The sequence below is a fragment of the Eubalaena glacialis genome, chromosome 5 (genome assembly GCF_028564815.1).
Source record: "Eubalaena glacialis isolate mEubGla1 chromosome 5, mEubGla1.1.hap2.+ XY, whole genome shotgun sequence".
Taxonomy (NCBI): domain Eukaryota; kingdom Metazoa; phylum Chordata; class Mammalia; order Artiodactyla; family Balaenidae; genus Eubalaena; species Eubalaena glacialis.
Genome location: NC_083720.1, coordinates 145475679 through 145499679, shown reverse-complemented (window position 1 = coordinate 145499679; position 24001 = coordinate 145475679). Strand labels below are relative to the sequence as shown.

Here is a 24001-nt window from a genome sequence, read left to right as displayed (position 1 = left end):
AGGGAATTCCCACAGTAAAGGGTTAATGTTTCATCTCGTCTTTTTAAACTCCTCTAAAATCTATCCTCCTTCAAATGGCCATTAAGAACTTTATATTTAAGTAAGTTAATTGTGTCAGCTCTCATTGCATGTTGTTTATAAGCATGGTTTTATTATTACAGTGAGATGGGATAAAAATAAGATTTTTGTAATGAGAACATTTTATTTTAATTTTCACCATTTATATACAAACACAAGATAAGAAAACACATCACAAAACTAACATTTTATAGTTAATATTTATAGGTGCATAGTTTCATGCTCACGTATTTAAGTACTGTATTAAATTTCACAATACATCAATATATTTAGAATCATTAAAAGACACCTTAAAATCTTATAGTATATGCTAGTAAATCACTCACAATTTTTCAACATCATCAGCAACAAAAAATTAGTGAAGATTTAGAAATAAGTGGTAGTCACTTAGGTGTTTTTAATTTAATTTAACATTTTAGATTTGAAGCCACAATATCCACAGCACACAGAGACCCTGCGATCATATATTAGGTGAGAGGGAAGCACCGAAATGCTGAGTTGGGGCAGGTACAGATACTCCAATCACTGCTGATGGAAGACTTCAAAACACACTGAAAGCTTTGAGAAAATGTCATGACTGGGCACGTTGGAACTGAGCACTCGTACAGGGCGAAACATCTGTCAGCAGATCTCAGGAAACTGGGAGCAAAGACACTTCTTAGGCTTCAGGTTCGTAGTCCTGATACCCTTCCTAATAACAGGAAAATCGGAAAGACAACACGAAGTTTTAGTATAAGTAAGTGACCAGTAATCAGGGCTTTAGGGCAAATGAGATGGGACATGGCTTGCCACTTTGAATAAAGGTTATAGTCTTAACAGTTCTGGAACTATTCTGCTACATCCAGTATAATTTTCTTTTTAATAGTTTTGTCTGTCTTCCTGTCAAATATAAAAGTGAATTATTATTCTTGTGGTCAGAGTTAGGGTGTCTGAATTCTACTTCCACATGTGCCATTTAATAATCATATGACCTAGTCCTGTAGGACACAGTAGCCGGTCTATCTTATCTGGCTCTCATTTTCTTCAACTAAAGTGTTTGTTAGTTTCTTTCTAAGAAATCACCTGATTGATTTGATTCTACAACATTTAAAAGGCAAGTCACATTTTCTCTCCTTTTACTTTCCCAGTTGGGAATATCATCTTCATCTGTGGCTTCAATTATTACTATTTCAAAGCTCCTCCTCTCCCCCTATAATACTTGGATAACATATACAATAAAAATACTGATGGTGTTAACCAAAGTGGCCAGATTAGTCCTCCTAAAAAACAACTCTAATAATATCAGAATCCTGCTTAAAAACATATTTTCAATAACTCAAGCTGCTTTCTGAATGAAGTACAAACTTAAATGGCCAGGTTTTTCCAGTACTTTACAATTTGTCTTTGACCCATCTCTGCAGCCTTCATCTGTCACTATTCTCAAAGCTTGAACCACATTTAATTACTCACTGTGCCTCAGACATATCCACATGCACTCTCAGACACGCATGCCTTGGAGTTTTCCTTGTGTTAGAATGTCCTCCCTTCATTTTGGCCTATCATATCTCCCACCCCTTCCCACGCAGATCACTACCACCTCTGCTATAAAACTTCTCCCGATTGATCTAAAGAAATCTTGTAAAATGTTAACCTTTTTTGTGCATTGTGTATACTTTTGCCTCTGTGATGCTTGGTGCATAAAAGGCAGTCAATAATGTTTAAGGGTATCATGATGAATAAATGAAGGGATACACTTGTATTTGTTTTTCAAACCTACTAGAGTGTAAACTCCTTGCATCCTGGTACTAGCAATTACTCTTCCTGTATTTCTGTAGTGTTTATTAGCATTGTGCCATGTATAAAAAAGACCCCCAAATATTGGTAAAATTAATTAGGCAAATAATTTAAGCTCAATTTCTGCAAATGGAATGATTATCAATATGCCTTTTAATAATGCCATGAAGAAGAAGAAAAACCTAACTACAACACACTTTAACTCAATTTTTAATGGTGATGTCTGGTTTTGATATCAGGGTAATATTGTTCTCATAGAATTGGTTAGGGAGTGCTCCCTCTTCTATTTTTTGGATGATAAGTTAGTTGGCATTCATTGTAATTAGTGGTATTTCTTCTTCTTTAAATGTTTGGTAAAATTCACCAGTGAAGCCATCTGGTCCTGGAATTCTCTCCCTGGCTGGGTTTTTTAATAATTCATTCTTTTTTAATTAGAAATCTATTCAGATTTTCTATTTCTTCCTGAGTCAGTTTCATTCATCTAAAAGTATTTTCTAATTTCTCTTGTGATACCTTTTCTATTAAAGAAACTTACTTTCAAATTAAAGTATGCGTTTAAAATGCTAGACTGAAATGTATCCATTATTGCAAACTATGCATTTATCATATTTCTACTAATTTTTTTGAGTAACTTTTATTTTACTATGCAAACATCTCACTAGAAATGTATGGCAAATAATAATTACTACTTTTGGCATTTAGTTGATTTCTCTAACTTTCCATTTTGGCATTTGTTTTAGAAGGTAAAGTTTCTAGTAAAATAATTCTTCAATGTAGGGGCCAGCAATCTCTTTCTGTAAAAGGCCAGGCTGTAAATATTTTAGGCTGTGTGGGCCACATACCGTCTCTATCCGTGCTGTTGCCTTTTTTTTTTTTTTTTTTTTAAACTCTTTACAAACGTAAAAACCATTCATAGCTTAAAAGCTGTCCACACAATACATGTTCTGGATTTGGCTAACTTGTGCATGTAGAGAGTAAGTCATTCTCTTTAAGGACAAACATAAGGGAAATCTGACAGTGACAGATTTGGGGTACTGATTATGGGACCCAACTCGAACTCTTAAACTTTATTTTCGGAGTTGCATGTGTATAGACTCTTACCTCAGAAGGCATTTCATAAGCCTCATTGTCAGGATCTACAGGTGTATCTTCCAGAATTCCTTCCTGGGAGGCTCCCTCACTCTAGAATTTAAATGAAAAGCATTCAAAGACTTTGAGGAGGTACCATTATTCACTTTTAAAAATCACAATCATATTTTGAAAAAAATCTTATATACAGTACTGGAAGGGATGTAATAAAAATGGCACTCCTTAGTATCACTGCTAGCATTCTAAACTATACAGTGCCTTTGGTAAAACATTGAGGCAACAGGTGTTATTAACGCTAAAAATGTACAATTTTTTGGCCAAGTAATGCACCATTCGGGAAACAGTCCAAAGCTAGAGAACAAAGGTGTTTCTCACAGGATCAATGACAGCAGTAAAAATTGTTAACCTAAATACTCAATGGATGATGAAGAATTAGGAAGATTATCATTCAACAATTCAATAGATTATTATGAAAACATCTATTACTATGACATAAAAATTATATAAAAAATAAGAACCTCTTTATGATACAATGTTTAGCAGTATATAAATGTTGTATATATTATAGATACAGCCTAGGTAGAATTCAGATACAAAGGTGAAACAGATTGGAGGAAGGCACAACAAAATATTAAAAGTACTGTTTGTTGGGTAGCTATGCATGTTATTTTTACCTTTTTGTAAGTTTTTAACTTATATAATCACTTATAATGTAAAAGCATACATATTTTATACTTTATTTCTAATAACGGCAAAGAAACAAATTTAAAAAACAAATTTCAAGACTGAAACCATACATATTTGGCAGAAGAAAAATCAACTATTTGGTCAGTTTTCCAATTATCTCTCCTTAGGATACCACAAATTCAACCTGTTGTGGTCATGGTTTTATTAGTGTTCTTCATTAAATACCTTTTGTTGCTTTGCATTTATTCCAGAAAAGGAATTGTAAAAAGAAGTGATTGAAAATTAAAAGAGCAGGGAGGCAATGTGAGCCTATATGAACCTGCTCAAAGATATCAAATAGTCCCTCAGTCAATGTGGCTTCTGGTTAAAACTATGCCTGATGTAAATAACATCTCCCCATGTCTTCATCTTGAAAATACTTACAGGTAGGGAAAGGGATAAGGAAATGGATGACAGTGAGAAAATGTCAAACTAAAGCTCATTCTTACATTAGCTGGGCAGAGAAGCTTATAGATCATCCACCTCTGCCTAACTCCTGTTTTATAAATTTTAAAAGTCCAACTTATTTATAAATTAAATAAGATATAAACCATCCCCAAAATACCTTACTTCTAAACGTGGAGTAAAGGTACTGTTTTCAGTGTTTCACCTCTTGGTTCATGTCAAGAACATAGGTTCTGCTGATTGGTGGTTAGACACCAGGGCTGTAATATCACAAGACTTGAGTTCAGATCCTAGCTTCTAGAGATTCTAGATCTTCTGTGATGTTGAACAAGTTTCTTAAGCTTTCTCTAAGCATCAAATAGCCTTAGTGATAAAATGGGGCAGCAATACCTCTTTTAAATTGGGAGGAGCCAATGACATCATTAGTCCTCTCATTAGTATTTAGATAACTTTTAGTGATAGTCAAGTATGAGGAAAATAAGGTAAATTTCCTGTTTCTTTGCATTTTAAGCTTTTAGGGATTTATTTTTCTAACCTAATTTGTTAAAAGATTTTGATATAGACTGGACAAGTAAATATGCAGAATTGACTTCCTTTCTATCACAAATGAGGTGCTAATTATACAACTAAGACTGGTGAATGTTATTGGATATGTGTGTGTTTGTGTATTTGGGTGTGTCTGTTGCATTCTTCAAAGGTCATCCAAGTAATGGTCAATGTTGCTGGTGAATTCTTTGGCTAGATTGATCATGTATTGGGATCAAGTGAAATCCATCCCTATTAATTTTAAATAATGACTTACTTAGGTTGCAAGTACATAATAACTGCTATTTTTAAAAGTATATGTATTTCTGAGCATGTATTTACCTAATCTTTAAAACCATACTCCAAATATCTACAGTTTATAAAGTAAAATATGTATCACTTGTGGGTAAGGATTTGAGAAGCCACAGAGGAAATGCTAATATAATATTTAAAAAGAAGTCAAATAAGTGATGAGACACAAAGTCAGCTACGAAAGTAAAGACACATAAATAAATGTGAAAAAGAGGAAACAAGTGAAATATAAATACCAGGATGGTCAATAAGTAGCAACATGTCACAAGAAGACGCCTATACTTTCAGGTATCTTTACTCACTAAAAGAATAAATATGTGTTGCTTTCACAAGTTTGCTAGACTTTATGTGTTGTTCTCTGGTCAATGAGATTATTGATTTCATTAAGATAAAAATACATTAATATTAATAAACTATCATTAAGGTTTAAACTGTATTATATGAAGTGGAAATAGCTCATAGACCGCCCATGAGGCAGGCTATCCTTAGCCACATCTTGCCAAGGAAATTTGGCTTTAGAGGTTTAGTAATTTGCTCAAACTAGCAGAGGTGACTCCAGACTCTGTGCCCTTAGCCACTAGCCTGAGCTTCTTCCCCGAAAGAATTGTGGCAGTCAAAATGTTTTAACTATCTATAGATTTCAGAAACTGAGAAATAGGACATTCTCTCACGTCCCTGACTATGCCTTGCCTATTCCTTTAAGACCCAGTTGAGAGTCTATTCCTGCTAAACACAATTACCTTATAATTTGATTGCTGAAACCCATCAAAGAAGTTTATTCAGAAGCACTGTATGCTCTGTGGGGCCATTATACCTTTCATACTATCAAAGTTTACCCAGAAGGAAAAAACAAACAAAAAGTATTAGTTAAAGCACAGTGAGAATTGCCTTTGTTTATCAAAACACTGATGAATTCTCTGGTGTGTAGAAAGAAACCACCCCGAGGGCATGGCTAGAGAAACTAGTGAGGATTAAGGAAATAGTGGGGATGAAGTTGCAGAATAAAAGATAATTACTCAAAATCCTTTAAGAACAGGGGTGTACGATATTCAATTTCCTATTTTTCTATCCAGTCTTGTGCTGCAATATAATTTCACCATCCTACCATATCCTTCACACATAGCCTGCTGGCCCTAAATATTCACTAAAGTGCTACCCAGTGGTCAAAATAGGACGCTGCAGTATGAGGAAAGCACAGCATAGGTAGGAGATGGATTATATAACGGAAGCAAGAAATTAGAACCAGAATTGACCGGAAAAATGTAATCACAGGAAAACCATCAAACATGTATCTTGCCTTTCCTATACAAACTGTACCGTAGCACATCATTGGATGCAATCAGCAAATTTTGGACTGTGGGAAATGATACAGGGCAAATAACTACTTCAACAAGTAAACTGCAAGAAAAACAAAAGTTTTGGGAAACATATAGATTAAAGTGGACTTCAGAGAGCATTAGAAAATTGCAACTTAAGCACCTTATTTCACTCTTATTTGGAATCCTGTTTTCAGAAAAGAGAAACAAATATGAGATGGGGGAATTTAAACACTGACTGGATATTTAATTAAAGAGTTACTGTTTACTTTTAAAATGTGATATTATATTTGGGTTTTACTTAAAGAAAGTCCATAAATTAAAAAAAAATAATCAAATGTTTTTAGATCAAATAAGATATCTAGGTATTGCTTTGAAATTATCCAGGTTTGGGTTGGGAGAAGTGAATAGGCTGTAGAAGAAACAGGAGTCTATGTGGTGGTGATTGGTTGCATTTGAAGGGGAGCATAATATGCGCCCTAAAATGTGGCAGGTAGATTAATGTGAACTGAAGGCAATCGAGGCCCAGCAGACTCAGGAAGAGCTTTTTACATCCTCCATAACTGCCTAAAAGAACGTAGATAAGAGGCCTGTACCAGAAAGAGAGCTTTCACCAGAGAGAACTTTTTGTTTATCTGAAAGCGTCATCTACATGGCAGGGAAAGCATCTGATTACCAAAGATCTGCTCTTCTCATCTTCCTGGGAATCGTCCTCCTCCCCTCTGAAGCTCTGGCCCCTATCCCATTCTTTACCTCAGGGTAGTATATAAACCTCAATTGCCCGACTGCCTTTGAGTTCCCTATCTTTGTGGGGCTCTCATACATGTGAAATTAAATTTGTTTTTCTCCTGTTAATCTGTCTTATGTCAATTTAGTTACGAGATCAACCAAGGAACCTATAAGGAATGAAGGGAAAATTTTTCCTCCCCAATAGTTTGGTGCCGAATGTGGGGCTCTCCTTTGGCTGGACATTGTTTGTTCTGGGGTTGCTGCAGCTGAGAGATCCTGGAAGCTCTGGTAGAAGGTAAGAATCCTAACCACATCAGTCTCCGGGATCTCTGCCCGCAGGATGTGGTGGAAGCAAGAGTGGGGAGAATCCTTTTCCTTCTTCTAGATTTAGATTAGCAGGAGACATTATTTGTGTGAGTCAGTTCCTTTGGTATAGTGACTCTGGTAAAGATTTCTTATGAGTATTCTCGCTTTCTATTGATTCCTTTCCTCCGAGGTCATTGTTTTCTTTTGTCTTTTGTGTTGTTTGTCATAAGGAGGAAAATCATAGGGTTGAATACAGGCATAGGTCCTATAAGCTTGTTGTTTGAGCTAGCCTTACAGACTGCTGAGTTCGTGATTCTCACCAGACTGGCATCTCTTTAGACAAGCTTTGCTGTGGTTCCCCTATATTAAAGACAACAACAACAACAGAGATGAAGTATTCTTTTTGTCTTGTTCATCTGCCTGTTTTAACTTCCCTTTCCTGTTAAGATCTGCAGAAAACACTCTGTCCAGATCACCAGGCCCAGGGTATAAAGATTACTTGTGTAAATCATGAAAGCCAGGAGGTGAATTTAGCAGAATCACTTGGGATGGGTGGTAGGCCTGGCTTTGCTGCCCCTTACAACTCCTTCTACTTTTCCATCTACTTTTCTGATTACAAGGCCCTGTAATCAGGTTCTGCCAGCTTCAGGCTTTCCTATGCAATGTCCCTTGCAAACGTTTTCTGGACCCCCAATGCAAGAATTCATGTCTATGGATGGCGGTAGTTCTATTAAATTACAAAACCCTTTTACCTCTACTTTCAGTTCCTACCAAATTTAGGGAGGAGTTAAAAAGATTAATGTACCTTCACAATCCCACTTACAGCTGCCAAGGTGTGTCTTTCCCCTCCATAAAATTATTTTGGATTATATATAACAAAATTATGTTGTAGTTAACAGACAAAACAGACAGCTCCTGGAGGTGGTGGGGTGGAGGGGAACTCTCACGGAAGAAACAGATGACCAGGCCCTCCTATAAATAATCAGGAAATGGATCAGCTTGAGGCCAATATTCAGGGGCTAATAGAAGCAACAGTAGAGGTTTTTTCCTCCTGAAGTGAACTGGTCCAAGACTGAATTGTACATTCAGGAAAAGGAAAACATTTGAAGGCCTTTGTTAAAGACTTTATCCAGACTTTTAAAAGGCATACTGCATTAAACCCTGAAGCTCCAGAACATAGAAATCTTTTGATGTCCATCTTCTTTGGAAATCTCCCTGATATAAGAAAGCAAATTAAAGATAATGTAGTTGGATGGGTGGGCCAGCCCCTTGATAGTATTCAGGCTGCAAGCCAATCTTTGAGGAATTAACTGTCCTTATCTTGCAAACCTTTGCAAAACCAGAAATGCAGCTCTCGAAACAATTCAAAACACACCTATCTTTACCAACCCCCAAACCTCCCCTATTCATCTCAAAATGCTTGCACATATTGTAAAAAATCAGGACATTGGAACAGAAGTGTTCTAAAAAGAAGGAAAATAGCAATTACCCTAGACTTCTGATAATTATAGAGAAACGTATTCCAAAACTCCTTGGAGACAACTCACATTCTTTCTTTGCCCCTTGAAGATGTAAATCTTCCATGTCTTTTAAATGTAAATCCCCCAAGGATATAACTAATACACAGCCCACAATCCTCTGAGACTGAAGTAAGCAAAAGGGGGGCTGGGGGGAGAGGCTTTTTAAAATAAAACACAAACTGCTATAAAATTTCCCTTGCCGAAAATTTAATCCACAGCTTCCATAAGATTACTTATTTCGGACAAATAAAAGTCCTTGCCACAAAAATTAGTAAAATGCTTTAGCCATTTGAGTGGTAACCTTCACTTGTTCCATCTTCCAGGACACAATTTGGATTCAACTGTTATTTACGAACTAATGAGTTTTGTATTGTTGTACCTGATTCTTGGCTAAAATTTAGGGTCCCTATTTGTATCTGTGTGTTTATATGTGTCTATGGATGTATGTTATGTATATGTGATATATTTCTACCTCTGGATGGTATTGCCAAAATTAGTTTGCCAAAAAAAAAAAAAAAAATTAACTGACTTTGTTTAACTGGCTTAAAGAAAAACATGAACTTATCAATTTAAATATTTTTAAACAAACAATCTGAAATATAATAGACAGTAACCCAAATGCTTTTCAAGTTCATGTGGTCTGGGACAATCTTTGGTAATTAAAAGCTAGTTTAAGTTTGTTGGTTTAATTAAAATCGGCATGTCTTTAGAGTTTTCAGCATTAAATATAATTTATTCTACCTAGGTTTACTAAAAGTCAAATAAGCTCATGTTGTCTCTGTTACAGAATTTGTCAGAAAGAAAAATAACCTAAGATGATGGCTAGCTGCTTTAATGTCTCATGAAATTTTATGAGTAATCTAAATATGATTGTTAAGAACAAGTGAATTAAATAATTTTAGGGGAGATAAAAATTTTAAGTGAACTTTTCAAAAATAATTATGGTTTATGATATGTCTACTTAAATAGTTTTCTAAATTTCTTTGGTAATTTAGAGTTTTGCTGTGTTAAGTTAAATGATGGAAATTCATTGAGGTCATTTCCAAATAAGATAAAATACAGAACATAGGTTTATCCACTTTTGGCTTCTCATTACAGAGAAACTAAAGATATTTGGATCTGTCAGTAAAATGTCTTGTGTCACATTAAAAAAAAATTGTACTATGAGAAAGCATATACTTCTAGAAATTATGAAATGTACTCCTAAATTTGCCAGTCTATGGAATGACAGTGTGACAGTTCACAATTGCTTACTTAGTTTTCACTAGATATTAAAGTTTCCAAGAGTTAAGAATTCTAATTAATATACATAATTGAAACTACTAGAAATAAAAGAAAAAAACTCTGTATGCAAGGGAATAAGATGTGTTTTTGGCTAAGAAGAGGTATGAGGTATGGAGATATGTTTTTATTAAGAGAAAAAGACTAATTTTGTCCTAAAATAACTAATTATTTCAGAATAAGAAAGCAGAAAATAAAAGACAAACTAAGTGGATATACAAAGTTGGGGAGAAAGGGAGGGAGGGAAGGAGAGGAAAAGAGAATTTTGCCTTGTGTAGTCAAACTGGCTAAAATTGAATGAATTTATTATAAATATTTAAAAAATAAGCTTTAATAACAATAGTATACTTATATTTGTGTAAAACTAAAACTTAATTTTCTTTCATCTGCTAAAAGAACAAGATTTTCTTAGACTAGTCTGCTCTTCATAAGATTGTGAAAGGTTAAAGATTCTGTATTTTATCAAAATAATTTATTGTGTTTCATGTTCTCTTTATCAAGTCTTTGATTACTTAAGAAAACTGAGTCTTCTCTATTAAAAGAAGTCATTTTTTTTTTTTAACAATTATGTAACTTTCTATATCTGCCTGCAAAGTATTTTGTTGTCACTTTGGTTAAATGGATGACTAAATATTGTACCACAATGACCTATGATCCTATTTGAATCCCCCAAATCAAATTCTAAATGAAATCTTTTTATCCTTGAAATAATTGGGATTTTCAAGAGGGTCCCTGGAATATCCCAAAAGATTGGTTCTCTCACCTTAAATTTAAAAAAAAAAAAAAAAAGGAGAGAGATGTTTAACTAGTTAAGTTTATTTGATGTTAAATTACGTGGTAAGTATTGTCAGGCAAGAAGTAATACTAAACCTTCTTATGTTGTATTTCTATGGATGTATGTTATTAATATGTATTCCAGAAATTGTATAAAATTCCTAAAAATGATATGGATTGTTTTCAGTCACAATTCCAGTTATTACTTAAAAATGTTGTATGTCACAAAAATAATCAAATTTCCTTATCAACTGCATTATAATGAACTCTCATCAAATCTTTAACTGTGACTTTTCTTTTGTCATTAACAGACAGTTACTCTTTTACTCTGATGCTTTGGAAAAGGTTTCTTGCAAAAGTGCTTCACCTTCAAGAAACTCCTGGAAAGGAATCTAACAAGTACAGGTTTTTGATAACTTTCTGATCATACCACTAAACTGGGTAAGAATTTGCATTAATCTAATGGAGAAACTGATGGCTTCATAAAACTGCTAACAAAAGATCAATATCAGTAAGAATTAATTACATGGGAGTGAATGACTGATGAGGATGAGAACAACTTTTATGACTTTTTGTTTGAAATATTCTTGGTTCCTTGGTTTTGTTTTTCTAGATTTAAGGAAACCTTTTTCTTTTTCTCTTAAGCTATTAGCAATTTGGTAAATATACCTTTGTGAACAAAGATACAACAATTACTTTTTCTCACTATCTGATCCCTCCAGAATTTGGAGACTCTTAGTGAGTATTCTTATTTTCATGGCATTACAATTATTTGCATAAGTACAATAGGAATCTGTCCTCATAACATGACACAATTGGAAACATTGGTTATACACCAAGGCTTTGACTGGAATGTCATATTTGAGAATGTGCACAGAGTCAGATATGACCAGACAGGTTTAAGGAACTAAGGTTGACTTTATGGAGCCAATAATAACCCCTTGAAAAACCAGCCTGGTACCCTCCTTACAGGGTTCCTGGCAGCCTTATCAGATGAGTAAGGAAAGTCACTTCCTGGCAGGTGCAGGAACCTCAAGATATCTTGGGGACCTCAAGAGGAGAAGAATTACCCCAAATATATAGGTATTGCAGGCAAAGTCTGATGGTAAGTCCTTGGCTTGGCTGCCTAGCCTCCAGAGGCGTTTAAAAGTTAAATCTGAGATTCCTTATGAAAGGTTCCAACAAAGCAGATTTAAAAGAGCCTATATGGTCAGCCACTATTCTTGTTGCACTTATGTAAATAATAAGGCCAAGTTTGTTGAAACTAGACTTAATTTGCAGAGACATTAGTCTTACCATGGTTATCTTTGGTAGAAATGAAGCTAACTGTAGAGAGAAAACTCATGTCTCAGTAATATACCTTTGTGGATATCATATTCTAGTGCTGTTAATTGTCTTTGAGGTTTTGTTTTCTACCTGTAAACTGGACTGGATCCTGAATTCTTCTAGTTTCCTTCAATATTTGGCTAAAACTCTCCAAGCTAACATTTCCAACTTTTACTCTGCAAACTAAGCTCTGAAAACTAAATGTGAACAACTTGATATAAACTTCCCAGAAATCATCACAGCAGCTCATGTATAGATAGTCTTTATGCCTGTTGCTGTGTGGGCCCCTCAGAAAGTTTACCTGAACACCCAGTGACATCAGAAATATTCAAACAGCAAAAGATGTTTTGGCCCTGACAGCTAGAAATCTTCTTAACTGGCTGCCCTTAGGACTCAAACTGGGTTTATAGTCTGCTCCAAACATTAACCTTTGCTTTTCTTTTGTTTCCACAGAAATGCTTTTTTATTGAATATCTAATTGCTTGCACAATATAGGCCTAACTTTGGGAGCCCAACTGCATCACTGCCTTCTGAAATGAGACAACTCTTTAACTGAATTGACCTATTCTCAGGACTCAGACACTGGTTCAGTGAGAGGAGCAATCTACCAGCTCAACTTCTGGACTGTGAAACTTCCTGGAGAAGTTTTAAAGGTGGGATTGAAGAGGAGCAGAATGGGCCACCCCAAAACGTGCTACTTTGGCAGGTAGATTATTTTAAGCTGAAAGTAGTTAAGGCCCAGCAGACTCAGAAGAGCTTTCTGCCCCTGCCCTTAACTGCCTAAAACAATTTAGACAGGGAGGGGAGGAAACAAGATGGTGGAGCGGAAGGACCTGAGCTCACCCCCTCTCACAAAAACAGCAAAATCACAACTAACTGCTGAACAACCATCGACAGAAAAGACTGGAGACTACCGAAAAAGATATTCTACATCGAAAGACAAAGAAGAAGCCACAACAAGATGGTAGGAGGAGCACTTTCGTGATATAATCCAATCTCATACCTGCCAGTTGGGTGACCCACAAACTGGAAAATAATTATAGCACAGAGGTTCTCCCACTGGAGTGAGAGTTCTCAGCCCCACGTCAGGCTCCCCATTCTGAGGGTCTGGAATTGGAAGGAGGAGCCCCCAGAGCATTTTGCTTTGAAGGCCAGCGTGGCTTGAGTGCAGGAGCTCCACAGAACTGGGGGTAACAGAGACTCCGCTCTTGGAGGGTGCACACAAGGTTTCACATGCACTGGGACCCAGGGCAAAGCAGTGACTCCACAGGAGCCTGGGTCAGGCCTACCTGCGAGTCCTGGATGCTCTCCTGGGGAGATGGGGGTCAACTGTGGCTCACTGTGGGGGCAGGGACACTGGTGGTGGAGGCCCCAGAGAATGATCATTGGCGTGATCTCTCCTGGAGGTCACCATTTTGGCACCGAGACCCAGCCCCACCCAACAGTCTGCAGGCTCCAGTGCTGGGACACCTCAGGCCAAACAACTAATAAATAGGATGGGAACACAGCCCCACCCATCAGCAGACAGGCTGCCTAAAGTCATCCTGAGCCACAGCCACTTCTAACACACCACTTGACCCAGCCCTGCCCACCTGAGGGGCAAGACCCAGTTCCACCCACCAGTGAGCAGGCCCCAGAAGCAAGAGGAACTACGATCCTGCAGCCTACAGAATGGAGACCACAAACACAGAAAGTTAGACAAAGTGAGATGGTAGAGAAATATGCTCCAGACGAAGGAACAAGATAAAACTAAGTGAAATGGAGATAGGCAATCTACCTGAAAAAGAATTCAGAGTAGTAATAGTGAAGATGATCCAAGATCTTGGAAAAAGAATGGAGTCACAGACCAAGAAAATACAGGAAATGTTTAACACATTATTGACGGGGGGATTTTTACAGAAACTAATGCCTGTGGCTGTAATACATCTCCGGTCAAAAATGTGTTAACAAAGAGTTAGAAGATTTAAAGAACAAACAGAGATGAACAATATGATAACTGAAATGAAGTGAAAAATACACTAGAAATTATCAATAGAATAAATGAGGCAGAAGAACAAACAAGTGAGCTGGAAGAGATTGGTGGAAATCACTGCCATATGGTGCTGGCATGAAAACAGAAATATAGATCAATGGAACAGGATAGAAAGCCCATAAATAAACCCATGCACCTATGGTCAATTAATCTACAACAAAGGAGGCAAGAATATACAATGGAGAAAAGACAGTCTCTTCAATAAGTGGTGCTGGAAAAACTGAACCGCCACATGTAAAAGAATGAAATTAGAACATTCTCTAACACCATACACAAAAATAAACTCAAAATGGATTAAAGACCTAAATATAAGACCGGATACTATAAAACTCATAGAGGAAAACATACGCAGAACACTCTTTGACATAAATCACAGCAATATCTTTTTGAATCCACCTCCTACAGTAATGAAAATAAAAACAAAAATAAACAAATGGGACCTAATTAAACTTAAAAGCTTTTGCACAGCATAAACAAAATGAAAAGATAAACCACAGAATGGGAGAAAATATTTGCAAATGAAGCGACTGACAAGGGATTAATCTCCAAAATAGACAAACAGCTCACGCAGCTCAATATATAAAAAAAAAAAAAACAACCCAATCGAAAAATGGACAGAAGGCCTAAATAGACATTTCTCCAAAGAAGACATACATATGGCCAATAGGCACATGAAAAGATGCTCAACAGAGCCAATTATTAGAGAAACGCAAATCAAAACTACAGTGAGGTATCACCTCACACTGGTCAGAATGGCCATCATTAAAAGTATACAAATAATAAATGCTGGAGAGGATGTGGAGAAAAGGGAACCCTCCTACACTGTTGCTGGGAATGTAAGTTGGTACAGCCACTATAGAAAACAGTATGGAGGTTCCTCAGAAAACTAAAAATAGAATGACCATATGATCCAGCAATCCCACTCCTGGGCATATATCCAGACAAAACTATAATTGAAAAAGATACATGCACCCCTATCTATGTTCATAGCAGCACTATTTACAATAGCCAGGACATGAAACCAACTGAAATGTCCATTGACAGATGAATGGATAAAGAAGATGTGGTACCTATATACAATGGAACACTACTCAGCCATAAAAAAGGAATGAAATAATGCCATTTGCAGCAACATGGATGCAACTAGAGATTATCATACTAAGTGAAGTAAGTCAGAAAGAGAAAGACAGATACCACATGATATCACTTACATGTGGAATCTAAAATATGGCACAAATGAACCTATCTACAAAACAGAAACAGACTCACAGACATAGAGAACAGACTTGTAGGTTCCAAAGCGGGGTGGGGGAGGAATGGACTGGGAGTTTGGGGTTAGTAGATGCAAAGTATTTCATATAGAATGGATAAACAACAAGGTCCTATTGTATAGCACAGGGAATTATATTCAATATCCTGGGATAAACCATAATGGTAAAGAATATAAAAAAGAATGTATATATGAGTATAACTGAGTCACTTTGCTGTTCAGCAGAGATTAACACAACATGGTAAATTAACTATGCTTCAATTAAGAAAATAATAAATTAAAAAATAATTTAAAAACACAATCCCTTTTTAATTAAATGATACTTTTAGAGAAACCAGTCTTGTACAGAAATATGTATTTAGAAGCTATTCATGCTCTACTTTGGATAATCTGTTAGCATATTACTCATTTTCTTGCCTTTTGCTCTTCTAACTCTTTCTTTAGTCTTGGCAATCCCTTCAGAAAGAAAGAGGGAGAGAGAGCAAGATAAAGTGAACAGATGAAATGAGAACTAGTTTGACTGTTTTTAATAAAAGGTTTGGGATTGGGGGAGAGAGTAAAGCTAATACATTAAATCTATTTTAGCGTTATTTTTGGATGTTCTTTATCACTATCCCTGAATCTAGTTTTAAATATATTCAGCCATAAATTATAAAATAACTAGTCTATTAATTGGTCTATAAATCAGGAATCAGTGTGAAATTGTTTTTTAGAAGAAATTTTCATTATATAGCAAAGAAGTAGTATTCTATCTTAAATCTTCACCCTTGGTAAGCATAACAAGTAGCTCAGTGACTGCCATATTTATGAAAGTGGCATATAATTAGCTGACTCACCTAATAAGACTTCACAGCAGAGCAAAAATTGCCAGCTTTTCTCATGTTACTTGGATATAGACCTAGTTGCAAATACTAATACACAGTAGGAAGTCTGGGGATAAAGTATTTTCAGTTTTCATGTCCAAAGATTAATCCTCCTCATCCATTAATAAAATAATATTATTATATATGTCTAAATATATATTTATATTTGCTTATTATTTAAGTTTGCATGGATAGAATTCTTGAAGATCAGCCCCTTGGCTAGTACTTGAATAAGATATCATCAAAGTGAAAGTGGGTCAGCCTGAGGAAGATCTAACTCTTCTATTGAGCCCAGAAGGAGACAGTTCTTTCATCTTTGCAAATGCATTGATATTTGGAGGCAAGTCTAAAACTAGCAACTGGGGGAGGAATCAGTGGGGAGTGCAGGTTTTGACAGAGAGATAGCGAGTCTGCTTTCATATCTTAGGGAACCTAGGGAAAGCTGAAAGGCTCCTGGGAAGGAGGAAATTCCTGTGAAGAGCATAGTGAACCAAGGCTTCAGTGTCTGCTTTCAAAAACAACTGGGAAACTGGTCTTAATACCTGACTGGGAGAAAATACTTCAGGCAAAACAAACTGCTCATACACGAAAGGGTGGATAGGACCCATAGGGCTCTGAAGCAGAGAGAGAAGGCAAGAGCTTCAAGACTGGTGCATGTGAAACCCAGAAGCTTAAAGAACGAGTAAAGATCTGTCTTCCTCATGTAAGAGAGCAAAGACTAGGAAAAGCTGTAAGAAAGGCAGAGCAGGAACACAGTACAGTCATGCACAGGTGGTAACCTGAGGTTCCAGGAGTCTCCATGCTACTGGGAACAGATGCCAGTCCAGTGTGAAGGGCTTTCAAGATCTGGAAAGAAAACTCCTCAAGAGGATCTCAGCCTTCAAGTTGGAATATCTTTGTTTAGCATCTAAGATGGGATGCGGAGGGAACAATGCCCCACAGACCACAGTAGTCAATTTCAAAAGATGTTGCAGTTACTCTACCCTATAATTTCTACCATTGTTAAGTTCTTTTCACATTAGTTGTGGTTGTTTCTTTTGGTTACTTAGAAAAGCTTTCCTCTATCCTTGTCTCAACAAATCTGAGATAAAACGGAATTTACTTAGAAGACTATCAAGAAAGATAATGGGCTGGGTATATCCTCAGAAGATCATTCAAATGAAGTATTGTTAAGTATTGTTAAGCTTAATTTTCGATCTTACTCTTACATGGAATAACAATAATAGGTAAGGTTCATTTAGTGTGTACTCTGTATTTGTACTGTTCTAAGAGTTTTACATGCATTATTTCATTTTAAAAACCAACTACAGGAGGAGCTTCAAGATGGCAGAAGAGTAAGACGCGGAGGTCACCTTCCTCTCCACAAATACATCAGAAATACATCTACATGTGGAACAACTCCTACAGAACACCTACTGAACGCTGGCAGAAGACCTCAGACCTCCCAAAAGGCAAGAAACTCCCCACGTACCTGGGTAGGGCAAAAGAAAAAAGAAATAACAGAGACAAAAGAATAGGGACAGGACCTGCGCCAGTGGGAGGGAGCTGTGAAGGAGGAAAGGTTTCCACACACTAGGAGCCCCTTCGCGGGCGGAGACTGCGGGTGGCGGAGGGGGGGAAGCTTCGGAGCCACGGAGGAGAGCGCAGCCACAGGGGTGCGGAGGGCAAAGCGGAGAGATTCCCGCACGGAGGCTCGGCGCCGAGCAGCACTCACCAGCCCGAGAGGCTTGTCTGCACCCCTGCCGGGGCGGGCGGGGCTGGGAGCTGAGGCTCGGGCTCCGGTCGGATCGCAGGGAGAGGACTGGGGTTGGCGGCGTGAACACAACCTGAAGGGGCTAGTGCGCCACAGCTAGCCGGGAGGGAGTCCGGGAAAAAGTCTGCAGCTGCCGAAGACACAAGAGACTTTTTCTTCCCTCTTTGTTTCCCGGCGCGCGAGGAGAGGGGATTCAGAGCGCCGCCTAAACGAGCTCCAGAGACGGGCGCGAGCCACGGCTATCAGCGCGGACCCCAGAGACGGGCATGAGACGCTAAGGCTGCTGCTGCCGCCACCAAGAAGCCCGTGTGCGAGCACAAGTCACTCTCCACACCTCCCCTCCCGGGAGCCTGTGCAGCTCGCCACAGCCAGGGGCCCGTGATCTGGGGACAACTTCCCCGGGAGAACGCACGGCGCGCCTCAGGCTGGTGCAATGTCATGACGCCTCTGCCGCCGCAGGGTCGCCCCGCCTCCTCCGTACCGCTCCCTCCCCCCGCCTGAGTGAGCCAGAGCCCCCGAATCAGCTGCTCCTTTAACCCCGTCCTGTCTGTGCGAAGAACAGACGCCCTCAGGTGACCTACACGGAGAGGCGGGTCCAAATCCAAAGCTGAACCCCGGGAGCTGTGCGAACAAAGAAGAGAAAGGGAAATCTCTCCCAACAGCCTCAGGAGCAGCGGAGTAAATCTCCACAAACAACTTGATGTACCCTGCATCTCTGGAATACCTGAATAGACAACGAATCAGCCCAAATTGAGGAGGTGGACTTTGGGAGCAAAGATATATATATTTTTTCCCTTTTTCTCTTTTTGTGAGTGTGTATGTGGATGCTTCTATGTGTGACTTGGTCTGTATAGCCTTGCTTTTACCATTTGTCCTAGGGTTCTGTCCGTCTGTATTTTTTTTTTTTTTTTTTTTACTTTAAAAAATTTTTTTCTTTATAATTATTTTTTATTTTAATAACTTTATTTTATTTTATCTTACTTTATTTTATTCTCTTTCTTTTTTTCTTTCTATTTTTTCTCCCTTTTATTCTGAGCCATGTGGATAAAAGGCTCTTGGTGCTCCATCCAGGCATCAGGGCTGTGCCTCTGAAGAGGGAGAGCCAACTTCATGACACTGGTCCACAAGAGACCTCGCAGCTCCACGTAATACCAAATGGCGAAAATCTCCCAGGGATCTCCATCTCAACGCCAAGACCCAGCTTCACTCAACGACTGGCAAGCTACAGTGCTGGACATCCTATGCCAAACAACTAGCAAGACAGGAACACAAGCCCATCCATTAGCGGAGAGGCTGCCAAAAATCATAATAAGGCCACAGACACCCCAAAATACACCACCAGACGTGGACCTGCCCACCAGAAAGACAAGATCCAGCCTCATCCACCAGAACACAGGCACCAGTCCCCTCCACCAGGAAGCCTACACAACCCACTGACCCAACCTTAGCCACTGGAGACAGACACCAAAAACAACGGGAACTACGAACCTGCAGCCTGCAAACAGGAGACCCCAAACACAGTAAGTTAAGCAAAATGAGAAGACAGAAAAACAGCAGATGAAGGAGCAAGGTAAAAACCCACCAGACCTAACAAATGAAGAAGAAATAGGCAGTCTACCTGAAAAAGAATTCAGAATAATGAAAGTAAAGATGATCCAAAATCTTGGAAATCGAATAGAGAAAATACAAGAAACGTTTAACAAGGACCTAGAAGAACTAAAGAGCAAACAAACAATGATGAAAAACACAATAAATGAAATTAAAAATTCTCTAGAAGGGAGCAATAGCAGAATAACTGAGGCAGAAGAACGGATAAGTGACCTGGAAGATAAAATAGTGGAAATAACTACCGCAGAGCAGAATAAAGAAAAAAGAATGAAAAGAATTCAGGACAGTCTCAAAGACCTCTGGGACAACATTAAACACACCAACATTCGAATTATAGGGGTCCCAGAAGAAGAAGAGAAAAAGGAAAGGGACTGAGAAAATATTTGAAGAGATTATAGTTGAAAACTTCCCTAATATGGGAAAGGAAACAGTTAATCAAGTCCAGGAAGCACAGAGAGTCCCATACAGGATAAATCCAAGGAGAAACACGCCAAGACACATACTAATGAAACTATCAAAAATTAAATACAAAGAAAAAATATTAAAAGCAGCAAGGGAAAAACAAAAAATACACACAAGCAAATCCCCATAAGGTGAACAGCTGATCTTTCAGCAGAAACTCTGCAAGCCAGCAGGGAGTGGCAGGACATATTTAAAGTGATGAAGGAGAAAAACCTACAACCAAGATTACTCTACCCAGCAAGGATCTCATTCAGATTTGATGGAGAAATTAAAACCTTTACAGACTAGCAAAAGCTAAGAGAATTCAGCACCACCAAACCAGCTTTACAACAAACACTAAAGGAACTTCTCTAGGCAGGAAACACAAGAGAAGGAAAAGACCTACAATAACAAACCCAGAACAATTAAGAAAACGGGAATAGGAACATACATATCGATAATTACCTTAAATGTAAATGAATCGATTAAGTGCTCCAACCAAAAGACACAGACTGGCTGAATGGATACAAAAACAAGACCTGTATATATGCTGTCTACAAGAGACCCACTTCAGACCTAGGGACACATACAGACTGAAAGTGAGGGGATGGAAAAAGATATTCCATGGAAATGGAAATCAAAAGAAAGCTGGAGTAGCAATTCTCATATCAGACAAAATAGATTTTAAAATAAAGACTATTACAAGAGACAAAGAAGGACACTACATAATGATCAAGGGATTGATCCAAGAAGAAGATATAACAATTGTAAATATTTGTGCACCCAACATAGGAGCACCTCAATACATAAGGCAAATACTAACAGCCATAAAGGTAAATCAACAGTAACACAATCATAGTAGGGGACTTTAACACTCCACTTTCACCAATGGACAGATCATCCAAAATGAAAATAAATAAGGAAACAGAAGCTTTAAATGATACATTAAACAAGATGGATTTAATTGATATTTATAGGACATTCCATCCAAAAACAACAGAATACACTTTCTTCTCAAGTGCTCATGGAACATTCTCCAGGATAGATCATATCTTGGGTCACAAATCAAGCCTTGGTAAATTTAAGAAAATTGAAATCATATAAAGTATCTTTTCCAACCACAACACTATGACACTAGATATCAAATACAGTAAAGTATCTGTAAGAAATACAAACACATGGAGGCTAAACAACACACTACTTAATAACCAAGAGATCACTGAAGAAACCAAAGAGGAAATAAAAAAATACCTAGAAACAAATGAGAATGAAAACAAGATGACCCAAAACCTATGGGATGCAGCAAAAACAGTTCTAAGAGGGAAGTTTATAGCAATAAAATCCTACCATAAGAAACAAGAAACGTCTCAAATAAACAACCTAACCTTACACCTAAAGCAATTAGAGAAAGAACAAAAAACCCCCAAAGTTAGCAGAAGGAAAGAAATCATAAAGATCAGATCAGAAATAAATGAAAAAGAAATGAAGGAAATGATAGCAAAGATCAATAAATCTAAGAGCTGCTTCTTTGAGAAGATAAACAAAATTGATAAACCATCAGCCAGACTCATCAAGAAAAAAAGGGAGAAGAGTCAAATCAATAGAATTAGAAATGAAAAAGGAGAAGTAACAACTGACACTGCAGAAATACAAAGGATCATGAGAGATTACTACAAGCAACAATATGCCAATAAAATGGACAACCTGGAAGAAATGGACAAATTCTTAGAAATGCACAACCTTCAGAGACTGAACCAGGAAGAAATAGAAAATATGAACAGACCAATCACAAGCACTGAATTGAAACTGTGATTAAAAATCTTCCAACAAACAAAAGCCCAGGACCAGATGGCTTCACAGGCGAATTCTATCAAACATTTAGAGAAGAGCTAACACCTATCCTTCTCAAACTCTTCCAAAATATAGCAGAGGGAGGAACACTCCCAAACTCATTCTACGAGGCCACCATCACCCTGATACCAAAACCAGACAAAGATATCACAAAGAAAGAAAACTACAGACCAATACCACTGATGAACATAGATGCAAAAATCCTCAACAAAATACTGGCAAACAGAATCCAACAGCACATTAAAAGGATCATACACCATGATCAAGTGGGGTTTATCCCAGGAATGCAAGGATTCTTCAATATACGCAAATCAATCAATGTGATACACCATATTAACAAATTGAAGGAGATAAACCATATGATCATCTCAATAGATGCAGAGAAAGCTTTTGAAAAAATTCTACACTGATATATGATAAAAACCCTGCAGAAAGTAGGCATAGAGGGAACTTTCCTCAACATAATAAAGGCCATATATGACAAACCCACAGCCAACATCGTCCTCACTGGTGAAAAACTGAAACCATTTCCACTAAGATCAGGAACAAGACAAGGTTGCCCACTCTCACCACTATTATTCAACATAGTTTTGGAATTTATAGCCACAGCAATCAGAGAATAAAAAGAAATAAAAGGAATCCAAATCAGAAAAGAAGAAGTAAAGTTGTCACTGTTTTCAGATGACATGATACTATACAGAGAATCCTAAGGATGCTACCAGAAAACTACTAGAGCTAATCAATGAATTTGATAAAGTACCAGGATACAAAATTAATGCACAGAAATCTCTAGCATTCCTACATACTAATGATGAAAACTCTGAAAGTGAAATTAAGAAAACACTCCCATTTACCACTGCAACAAAAAGAATAAAATATCTAGGAATTAACCTACCTAAGGAGACAAAAGACGTGCGTGCAGAAAACTATAAGACAATGATGAAAGAAATTAAAGATGATACAAATGGAGAGATATACCATGTTCTTGGATTGGAAGATCAACATTGTGAAAATGACTCTACTACCCAAAGCAATCTACAGGTTCAATGCAATCCCTATCAAACTACCACTGGCATTTTTCACAGAACTAGAACAAAAAATTTCACAATTTGTATGGAAACACAAAAGAACCCGAATAGCCAAAGCAATCTTGAGAAAGAAAAACGGAGCTGGAGGAATCAGGTTCCCTGACTTCAGACTACACTACAAAGCTACAGTAATCAAAACAGTATGGCACTGGCAAAAAACAGAAATATAGATCAATGGAACAGGATAGAAAGCCCAGAGATGAACCCACGCACATATGGTCACCTTATTCTTGATAAAGGAGGCGAGAATATACAATGGAGAAAAGACAGCCTCTTCAATAAGTGTTGCTGGGAAAACTGGACAGGTACATGTAAAAGTATGAAATTAGAACACTCCCTAACACCATACAGAAAAATAAACTCAAAATGGATTAAAGACCTAAATGTATGGCCAGACACTATCAAACTCTTAGAGGAAAACATTGGCAGAACACTCCATGACATAAATCACAGCAAGATCCTTTTTGACCCAGCTCCTAGAGAAATGGAAATAAAAACAAAAATAAACAAATGGGACCTAATGAAACTTAAAAGCTTTTGCACAGCAAAGGAAACCATAAACAAGACCAAAAGACAACCCTCAGAATGGGAGAAAATATTTGCAAATGAAGCAACTGACAAAGGATTAATCTCCAAAATTTACAAGCAGCCCATGCAGCCGAATATCAAGGAAACAAACAACCCAATCCAAACATGGGCAGAAGACCTAAATAGACATTTCTCCAAAGAAGATATACAGATTGCCAACAAACACATGAAAGAATGCTCAACATCATTAATCATTAGAGAAATGCAAATCAAAACTACAATGAGGTATCATCTCACACCGGTCCGAATGGCCATCATCAAAAAATCTAGAAACAATAAATGCTGGAGAGGGTGTGGAGAAAGGGAACCCTCTTGCACTACTGGTGGGAATGTAAATTGATACAGCC

General features: G+C 37.5%; 1 protein-coding gene across 4 annotated transcripts in view; it reads right to left on the bottom strand.

Annotated features, from left to right (window-relative positions):
• Positions 1-222: 222 nt before the first annotated feature.
• Positions 223-24001, bottom strand: part of SNCA (synuclein alpha) — a 130529-nt gene continuing 106750 nt past the window's right edge. For 3 of the 4 annotated variants that reach the window (XM_061192614.1, XM_061192613.1, XM_061192615.1), the window contains exons 5-6: positions 2953-3033; positions 223-769 (exon numbers count right to left, since the gene is read on the bottom strand). In XM_061192614.1, coding sequence (XP_061048597.1) covers positions 737-769; positions 2953-3033 — 114 coding nt within the window. In that variant the 3' untranslated portion in view covers positions 223-736. The remainder of the gene's footprint in view (positions 770-2952; positions 3034-24001) is intronic. The other variant, XM_061192612.1, reaches the window with a different exon arrangement.